At 32.9% G+C, this 10,877-nt stretch overlaps 1 protein-coding gene across 1 annotated transcript in view; it reads right to left on the reverse strand.

The window, feature by feature from the left end:
* The window catches only part of Hdx (highly divergent homeobox), a 108,705-nt gene that overhangs the window by 1,056 nt on the left and 96,772 nt on the right, over positions 1-10,877 (reverse strand). The window contains exons 10-11 of the mRNA XM_031372501.1: positions 10,617-10,700; positions 4,392-4,514 (exon numbers count right to left, since the gene is read on the reverse strand). Of these exons, the coding sequence (XP_031228361.1) occupies positions 4,392-4,514; positions 10,617-10,700 (207 nt within the window). The remainder of the gene's footprint in view (positions 1-4,391; positions 4,515-10,616; positions 10,701-10,877) is intronic.

Consider the following 10,877-nt stretch of genomic DNA (forward strand, 5'->3'; position numbering starts at 1 on the left):
TATTATAAATATTCATATAATATTAGGAAAGAACAAAATATAAATGCCAAGTATGTAGAATAAGTAGAGGGAAATGAGGCGCTATTCTGATGACACCAGTCACGTATAGGTTGGCATGGTTGTAGATATGAACAATTATTTCAAACCAAGGACCCTTAACAAAGGGTTTGTAAATGGTTGAGGCAAGTAGTTTTCATGCTAGTTTTGTGTGTTCACTGCTTACTCATAAAAAGCTTAAAATTTCATTCTTTATTGGAAATATTCATGCTTCATTACCCTTTAAGGAAACCAACATTTCAACAAAGACCTATTTTGTTTTGTTAAAAGAATAAATGTAGCAGTTAGGGGAGGTATTCTTCTATTTTACTTTAGATAAAAGTTTAATAATTTGAAAAGACCATGTAGAGTTTTTGTTCATTTGCTTCCTTTCCTTAGCCTATGTCTACACAGGAGGCGAAGCTCCCACTAGGGACAATACAATATAAGATTATGGCTGTTTTAATGATGTATGTGCTTATTTCTTTACTGGAACAGTTAGGATATGCCAACATTTATGAGCTAAGCTTAACTATGTTCTAATTGTTTCATCTGTATTTGTAGAATATGCTTCTATACTAGAGAAATAGTCAAGTTTTATGTGGCTGACAGTGCTGCTACCCATTTAACCATAAGAAATTAGACCTAAAATAACATAGTCTATGTGGAAAATTTTCAACAGCATTACTTGTATTGTGGGTTAGAGGAGATTAGTAAATAAGAAGCAAGGGAACAGAAACAAATGAAAGCTGACTAGAACCCAATTAAGGGACAGAAAGACAGGGCATACTGGGGGAGCACAAAAAATATACTGTTGAAATAAGATCTGATTCTCTTCTTCAATATAATAGTGACAATTATATATCCTATAATTTTTGCCTTGTAGCATGCAAATAAGAAAACATTCTACTTTTTGTTAGGCTATATAATTAAAAACTAACATGTGGAAAAAGCTATTAGTTATTTTTGTATCACTAAATTACCCATGGATATACACTGAAGATACCACATGCTTTCTGAGGTACTAAGTTACAGTAATATGAAACATACCAATTTCTTCTAGGACACTGAGCTACTGCTGATCCAGTTCAGGTACAAAGGGGCCTTTGCTAATACACGCTATTCAGAATGTAACATCAGTGGATTCAGTTCACATTACAGTTTTAAATATACCATGTTAATGATAGAAAGAGATTCAAATTGGCATTGACTGAATATGAGCTTCATATATTGGAAAATCAAGTGAATTAGAAATTTTTATGATATTCTAAATTCTAGTCAAAAGACCCTCAAACTAGAGAAGTGGTATTATTTCTTCTTCATTGAATTAGATATAGTTGACTGACTAAAATTGAGAATAGAACTTATATATTCATTATATGAGGCAGTTCATAGCACATGCATGGATTTCACTGCAAAATTCTTTCAATATCTTACTGGACAGCAATACTGGGACATTAAACAACTCTTTGTCAATGATTGAAACTGCCCTTTTCACAAAGATACAAGTAGGCGCAATTAAATTTCTTCCATTCTCCCATCCCCCATATTGCAGATTGAACCCAGGGTCTCATTTACTCTGAGAAAAACACTCTGTCAATGACTCATATCTACAGCCTCAATATTTTTTATTACATGTTTTTCATCAGTAACAAGTATTTTTGAGCTCTGACCAAATGCCTTTTTTCCCAAGAGATCATTAACACTTTCTCCAAATCCATGCTCAGTGTCTGTAATACTTATTCTAGGCTCTAAGATGGGAATGTAAAATTGATAATCATTCTTATCCTCCTTGCAGAGTGGAGAAATTGAAGTTTAAGAAAGGCGATCGATCTGGCTAGGATCACACAGTGAATTATCAGGGGAAGGAAAGACCATAACTAATGACTTAGAGCAATGTTGGCAACATTATCTGGATGTTAAAATGGCTGTTATTGATTTAAAAAAGACAACCTTTAGGTAATCTAATGTTTCAGTTGGAAAGTACCATATATATTTTTTAAACCCTAGACTTCTTTATAGGGGAAAAATATCCCACTTATCTCATCCAACTTATCCAAATAAAGATTAATGAAGGAAATACTGTATATTTTTTAAAAATAAGAAAATAATGGCAAGTGTTTCCATTTTACTAAATAGGATAAAATATATTTCCAGAAGTAAACTTCTAAATATTTCAAGGGTTAAACATCATCAGTTTAAGATATAAACAGGATTACTTTTGTTTATCACTACCAACATCATATATATATAATTATATGCATATATATAATTCATTAAGTTTTCTGTTTAGAGGCTATACACATGACCTTCTTGCTTCGAGTTTCTATGTTATTACAGGTGTGTGTCACCACCATACCTAGTGTTTTTTATGCTTGAAAAAAATTATTGTGAAATTCATTATACTCAATGAGAAGTACAAACAAAATCCAAGTTTTTATTTAGGCTGCTGATTTTAGAGGCTGTGACATTTAGTATAATTTGATATCATTTTCTATTTCAGCGTATGTTTTGCTCATATCTTACTTTTATCAGAAGAAAACTAGAAAAAGAAAAGCAACATGCATGCTCCTTATTTGTTAGTCATCTTTGGGAAAGAATGAAAGTAGAGTTGAAGTTAGGAATAGAAATTCAGACTATGAGTTATTCTAAGATGCCAAGAGACAATGACAACTGCTAGTTAACTGGTTCTAGAACTGAATTAAAAATTGATATAAGATTTTTCAGACAAGAAATACATTCTAAGTTAGTCTAAAATTGGAGCCTATTTGTGTGTGTGCGCGTGCGCGCACGCGTGTGTGCGCGTACACGCTAGTGTGTGTGTGTGTGTGTATGTGTGTGTGTTCTACAGCTATTTAAAGCTATGATATTACTGGGATTGTGTTCAATGCTATCGCTTTTATTAATTTAAAAATCTGTATTTAAGGTTCTTAAAAAACAACTTTTTTTCTTTCTTTAAAAAATTTGCTGTGCTTTGCTTGCTTTTGTTAGTTTTAAGATAAATTCTCTGTTTATAGCCAAGGCTGAACTCAAACTCACAGCAGTTCTACTATCTGAGCTTCCTCAATGCTGGAGTGAGGGCATAAGCCACTGTGCCCTTCTTATAAATACGTTTTCAATATGCCATGAAATGTGTATCATGTATAATGAAGCAGTACATTTAATGCTAGCCTGGGCAACTAAAGGCTTCTGAATTGTGATCTCTATATATGGTCAGAGCTAGAAGAGTAAAATTCATGACTTTGGATAAATAATATTCATGCTGGTTTTAGTCCTTTGAGGGGACTCTTATAGCTTAAATTTTGTGATTCAATATAACAGTTAAATATACAAAGATCTCTTTCTTTGAAAGAAAGGAGAATTATGAGATGTTCATAAATTACCCTATTCCCGAAGGGCTATGTATGAATAATCTTCTTTGGGTATTTGGTTTGTTTTCTGTGGTATTTTGGGGGTATATTTTTATTTGGGTTTTTACTTTTGACATTTTTTTGATGAATAAAATCGTCTAAGATAATTTAGTAAAATATAGTTACCTGCATTTCATACTACTCACATAACTTTTCTGATAAGGAATCAGCATGGTGATATAGAACTCAGCAGCAAATTTGATATCATTTAATATTAAATGTAATATTTTATACAATCAGGCTTCAATATCCTTATATTATATTATATTAATGCTGTCTCAAGAAAGACCTGAGGGCCAAAAGTAATTTGGAAGGAATGTATAAACAAATATTCATAGTAAAAGCCAAAAGGCATTTCATTTCTGGATGGGAAGACTCAAACATTTTTACTTACATTGCAAAATGTGATACACTATGGTCACAAAGAATTTCATGAAGTAATTTCATGCTTTCTTACTGAGGAGCAACATATTATAGGACAGACTATGTCCAAACATTTGTGAGTTCCAGCAGCTGCTGGTGGAAAAATAAATGCCCAGTTTTTTTTCATTCAGAAAATGTCCCCCAAACACTCAGTCTAGTTAGTGGTTGAGATAGCTGTATCACTACAAAAATTCTGAGAAATTTCTTAAAAATTAATATTAAAATTTGGTTTTCTTTACTTAAAGGCTATCCTAAGATTAAGAAAATATTCTAAGCAGCTATTTAGACTTTGTATTATAGTAGCACACACAGAGAAATCTGAACCTCAAAATAAATATATATATGTATATATACATATACATATATATATATATGTTTAAAAAGATCATAAAATAACCATTTGCTCCATGAAATTCAAAGCTGGAATGGAGACTACAAATGAAGAGATATGAGAAATCCAAATATGACATGCCATTTTTCAGCCTGACACACTGTGACTTACGCGCTTCTCATGGGACTTACCTGCTGCTGTTCTTTATCATCAGCTTTCATAGCGAGAATCAGGTTTCTAACAAAAGTCTGGAGCTTAAAGTATTTTTGCTTTTGAATCTCTAGCTCATTTTCAATGAATCTGACTTCTTCATTCTAAAGGAGAAAACATCAAGCAATAAAATTACCCCATGTTAACTCAAGCCTGTACACATTTGATGAACAATAAAGTGCAAAAGCAATCACAGGATAGGAACAATGAAGAAAATAAAATTTTATCATAAATAAAATGCAGAAGGAAATTATCCTAGTATTCAAAGGCTGCATTTTAAACCAATCATCAATAGAAAACAATTTGCAAATAGATTCCAGGAAGAGAGGAAAACAAGAAAGACTTCTCTTCTTGGAAAGAACTTTCCTCTATCAAACCTAATTAGCATTTGGATTAGTGTTAAGGATAGAGTCCAATTTAGCCTGAAAACAACAGAAGATGAAACAATATTGAGTATATTATTCACAAAGTCAAACGCTAAAAGCTAAAACAGCTATTTTGTACCAGGAAGGGACTGAAATTACTAAACTTTTAAGTACATGTTTCACTAAATGTAAAATCTAAAATAATAAAATGCCAACAAGAAAATAGGAGGAGGAGGAGGCAGAGGATCAGGAATTCAAGTTTTACTGAGTTGAAGCTACATGGAAACTTAAATAAAACAACAAACACAAAACCAACCAAACAAACAAACAAAAGAATTGAAGGAATCATTAGAAACATGCTTTAAAGTTAAAATACAAACTACATACTGGAAGAAAATACTCTAATTCACATAAAGGAAAAAAGATATCAAACTTTTTACATTTTAAAGCTAGTCACAGACAAATGTAGGCTAAACTTCAAGCAGACATTTCATGAAAAAGTTATATATTTAAATCATACTTAACATAATTTTCATTAAGGAAATGCAGCTGAAAACCACAGTGAGCTGTTTCCACAAGACTCAGTTGCTGGTGCGGATATGGAACAATTAAAAGTCTCAACATGGCTTGTGAGATGTCACATAATACGGGGATTTTGCAAACATTTATCATAAAATTCAAGATGTTCTTTCTTAGTGATTCTACTATTAATTATTTAGTTTACAACAATGAAAACACATGATTTTTGCAGCATTATTCATAATAGCCCCCAAATGCAAAAAGCTCAGGCTTCATTCGATATTGTTGTTGTTTGAATGTGAAATTCCCACCTTAGGCTCCTGTCTTGGAGGCTGTGAAACATTTATGAGCTAGAGCCTTGTTAGAAGATGAGTCACTGGAAGCTGATGTGTTATAGCTGCTACCCCTTCCTGGCTTCTGTCTGCTTGTGGATAATCCATGCCATGTGACCAAGCCCCTCACACTTCTGCCCCCATGCCTTTCCTGCCATAATAGGCTGCTTCCTTTGAAGTACACACCAAAACAAAACCTGAAGTTGCTTTTTGTCAGGTATTTGATAACAACAATGAGAAAAGTAACTAATGTACAAACGAATAAACAATTTGTCAAATTTATTAAATAGTATATTAAATTAAAAAGGTGAATGTCTCTGTATGGATATTTTTACTGTTTGGGAGCTATGTACACTGATTAAATAGAAGCATACATAATGTCTCAAATAATAAGAACATTAGTAAAAATTAGAGTGAACATTGTGGTGTATTTCTATTGACACCAGCATCCCGGAGTTTGAAGCCAGCCTGAGGTAAATATTGAGACCCTGGCCCAAATCCCAACCAAATAAAAGAAACTTAATTCTCATTGTCTAATAGAAGGTTTGCACTACTTGACTATTAACCAACTCTCAAGCCTCTCACTGCAGTCCTGGGTGGCCACCATTCTATTCCGTTTCTTTGAGTTCAATTATTTGAGATACCAAATGTAAGTGGGAAAATGCCATATTTATATTTCTGTACCTGATTTATTCCACTTAGCATAATTTATGTTCTCAAATTTTATTTATGCTTTCACAAATGGCAAATATTATTTTTGTTGAAAAGTACATATGGATAATATTATAAATAATATGCATTCCATAATTATTGAAAAGGCAAAATTTAAAATTCTTTCCATAGAAAATAAGTACTCAAAGTGATGGATATGTTAATTCACTTAATTTAATTATTTTACATTGTATTCATAAATCATACTATAACCTTGTAGCTCATGAATATATGAAGGTATAGTTTGTCAATTTACAATTAAAATATAAATTATTAATAAAAGTAAATAGAAAAGAAGAAATTATCAATCATCCTCCTTGACAAAAACTGTAGAAGTAGATGGAATATTCTTTCTAGCTGGAGAACGGGTCTGGGAGTAGAGCAGGAAAGGACTTTAAACAGGATTTCTTCAAAATGCTTCCTAAAAACATATTAAAATTAGTTGATTGTATGGCTATTTTGGTATTTCAGTCAAGTGGATGTTTTGTTATTAATCACATCCAATCTGTGAACATGTTTCCTATGTTACTTATTAGATCACTCTAAATCTTAATTTATGTGATGAGACTGCTTCCTTCTAGGCCACTTAATAAGTGAAACATCTGTCCCAGCTAAATTTCTGTTCAGTCACTATACAACTAAGGTAAAAGTAAGCATTCTAAAGAAACTCAACATGCTTCTGCCAGGATATGTTTTGCTAATTCTAAACCTTTACTTTTGTTAGAAGTCATTGTCAGAGTGTTAGTAAAATATTGACCAGAAAATGGTTTTCTCGAGTTTTGCTTTTGCTTGTTACATATTTGATGCATGTGCATATCATATATGAATGGTACATGTGGCATGTATGTGCACATATGTGCATGTGAGTGCATGTCTCTGTATTTGTGTGTGTACATGCATGTGCATCTGCATGAGTATGTGTTTGTGTGTGTACGCTCATGCAAGCATACGTTCAGTTGCTCACCACCTTATTTTTTGAAACAGGGTCTCTCACTGAGGCTGAAATCCACTGTTTCTGCTATGCTCAGTTAGCCTTTTATCTCTGTCTCTCCAGTACTGGGTTTCCAAATATGTGTCACTAGGCTAGGCTATTCACACGGGTGCTGGGAATCCAAACTCAGGCCCTTGGGATTTCACAGCAAGCATTTTACAGACCGAGCTATCTTCCCGGGCCCTGTTTTGCTTTTGCTGTTGAGATTTTTGAATTGTTATTTTTATTTTTCAGTCTCGTTGAAACAGAGTCTCACATAACTAGGCTAGCCTTGAACTTGCTGTGCAGTTGAAAGTACCCTTGAACTTCTGATCCTTCTAAACCTCCACTTCCTAAATTGGATATATTAAACACACTAGGCAGAAAGTCATTTGAATACAGGCAGTATCTATCATCATTTAATGGTGGCTTATTTGCACACACAGTCCTCTTGAGCTGTACTTATAGTCCATCAAAAACATTTTTAAAATATTAGTTCATATTTGCAAAAGTCATGAAAGCATCTTTTTCATATGCAGATCTCTAATTTTCCATGCAAATATTTCCCTTCTTTGGTATTTATGAAATGATTGAAAAACATAAACAGCTTTAAGATAATTTAATATTGCAGACATTTTCTTCTCAGAAATGCTTTTTGCAAGGCTATTAAATGCTTCTTAGATTACAGGCAGTAATTTATGTGTACTTTAGAAATTTTTCTTAGTAAATGGAGTACTTGTGAAAGCATCGAGTAAGACAATAACAGTCACCAAGTTTTATAAAATAATGCCTACCTAATTTTGCTAAAAATCTTCCCTACATTCCCAGTAAACTGTCTATATTTTTCAAGACGATTGTTGTGAGATACAAGGCTGCAAATATGCCAGAGTTTTGATCTCTAGGAAGGCTATTAATGGCCCCCAAGTCTGATGTCCTATTTTATGATATAGTTACTCATGCCACAGGTACTGTGTCCATCAACAAGCCTCCTAAGGATTTAAAATTAGTTACAACTCCTAGAAATATGGGTTTCTAATGATGTCTATCAATCAGGAATGCTACCACATCTAAACTGTGTGTTAATAAAATGCACTATAGATATATTCTTTTAGATTGCTATAATAAATCTCAAGCATAGAAGATGAATTCAATGTGGCAAAGTTTAAGAATGCTGTAGCCCCCAAGGAATTTATATAAATAAACACTTGGGAAATGGTATTAAAATTATTTCCAGAGACAAAATAATTTATTCAATTACTTTCTCATCAGTTGCTTGCTAAATATCTATGTGCAAGGGTCTCCCAACCAAGTAATACAGAGGCGATTAAAATACATTTCTGCCTTCAAGAAAATTATGTTCAATATACTAAAGAAATGAAAAAAAACTTCCACTCTTAACAATGGTGTGTATATTTAAATAGCGTAAAGCAATTTTCTTCAAGATATTACATTTCTAAACTGGCATGTTCTATACTACAATATGCAATGGCAACTCCAGGCACAAAGTTCACAGAAGCATTTTAAAATAATGTATATAAAAATATTCTCTCTCAATGAATAAATAGAATTCAAGGAAAGAAGTTTAAATATCATGAAGATGATTATAAAGAATGTCACTAACAACATATTATGGGATCCCTGTTCCCACAATGTTTCGCATAATTGAAAACATTAGATCATTAAACTGTTCTTTACAATTCAGTGCAAACATTCACTGACATCTCTGGGCTGGCTAATCTATGCTGTCTTCCTTGGTCTTTAGCTGCAAACCTTCTCAAGTAGTCTGGCACTGAAAAGGGGAGAGGTCTTGGAAAGAATCCTTTAAGTCTGGAGCCCAACCCTATTTGACCTGTTCAAGAGTGCTAAGTGGGACACACTTAACAGCTGTGCAATCCAGTCCTCTCGCCTGGACTTTCCACAGCTTGTGCCAAATAGTGACCTGGCCGACAGAGACATTTTAATCCTGAACCCAGTATTTAAAAGTGTTATATGACCATGGAGGAGTCAATAGCATGATCTCTTCTAATTCAGAACCCCCAACTTTAGAATTCAGCTACTTGAAATACAAGTTTATTATTTTTTTATTGAAAATGTATTTATCGATTTTTAAGAAAAGATTACTTTGTATAAACCAGGCTGGTCTTGAATTCATGGAACTCCTCCTGCCTCAGTCTGATGACTGCTGGATTACAGGTGTGACCTACCATATCTAGCCATAAATGTAGCTTAAAAACAGAATTTTATTGTGCCTTTTGACTACTTAGCAAATAAAATTCAAAAAACAATCTCCCTCTGTGTTTATAACACTCATTATTTTAAAGCTTGCCATATTATGAACATTAGAAAAACAATTTTCACAATGGCATTAATTTCAGTTATACTATACTAAAACTGAAAGGATTTTTTTGAGAAAAGTGACAGCTGTTTTCTAATTAAATGGTGGTCTTTGTTACTATCATAAGCTGTAAATGCTGATTATGCTCCACAAAAAGAAATTTTTTATTTAGAAAGAAACACCATGTGCCAAAATTTTAGAAAGACCAAAGTTTCCTAGCAAGATAGGCTGCTGAATATCACTGGGAGAGCACTGTACATTTATGCAAAAAACATATTGATAAACAGACTGACAGCTTATGTCAAAATTGAGTAAAAACAAAATTATGCATGACATACTATCAAAGGATGTCGTCCAATTTATTAACAAGTGACATTAAGTAAAGGTCATCTTTATTCATATTCATCCCATAATTGCATTGGGAATTGTTTTTTAAATTCTCAAAAAATGGGTATCAGGTACAGTCTTTCAAGAAACTGCAATCCAATAGAAAATTAGCAATGGACACTGATAAAGAAATTCTCTCCTTTATGACTTAACCCTTACATGTTACTGTTATGTTTATTTTGTTTGAAGCTGATTTAATGTTGCCCAAGCTGATTTCAAATTTCTAGACTAAACTGATGTTTCTGCCTTATCCCCACACATATACCTCCATATATATAGCAGCTTTACCACCATTTAAAAGAAAATAGTCTTTACTATAAACTTCACATTAATTGTCACTATGTGTTGTTCTCACTTGCTGAACACCATCAATGCTAAATTTTGAGCCAGTAAAAAGTTGGTTTAAAACCATAACAACCAAATAAGCCAGAATTATGAAAGTGTACCACATATTGACTAATTCTTAAGATGCCTGAGAAAAATCAGTACAGAGGACCAGTCTACCAGATGAAGAAATGAGAGGCGCTCTACATCTTTTCTACTCACTAACTTCCCTTAATAAATTCAGAATTGGAAGTTCTTTTTACCTTGTAATCCAGGAGAGAATTTTCTTGTTCTACTTCAGAATTGCTTATCATGTCACTTTCTTCATCGTCAATAATTTCTATTTTCTGTAACACAAGCAGAGAAACTTTCACAAATATATATCAGATTAATAAATACAAAGTATACAACATACCTCTTCAATATTTAGTTTGGTGGCAGTGATCTAGGCTATCTGGATTGATTAAACTTTGATAATTGGCTCCTCCGTGTTACACACAGCATGTGTGTCAACCCTTATATCT

The sequence above is a fragment of the Mastomys coucha genome, chromosome X (assembly GCF_008632895.1).
Source record: "Mastomys coucha isolate ucsf_1 chromosome X, UCSF_Mcou_1, whole genome shotgun sequence".
Classification (NCBI taxonomy): domain Eukaryota; kingdom Metazoa; phylum Chordata; class Mammalia; order Rodentia; family Muridae; genus Mastomys; species Mastomys coucha.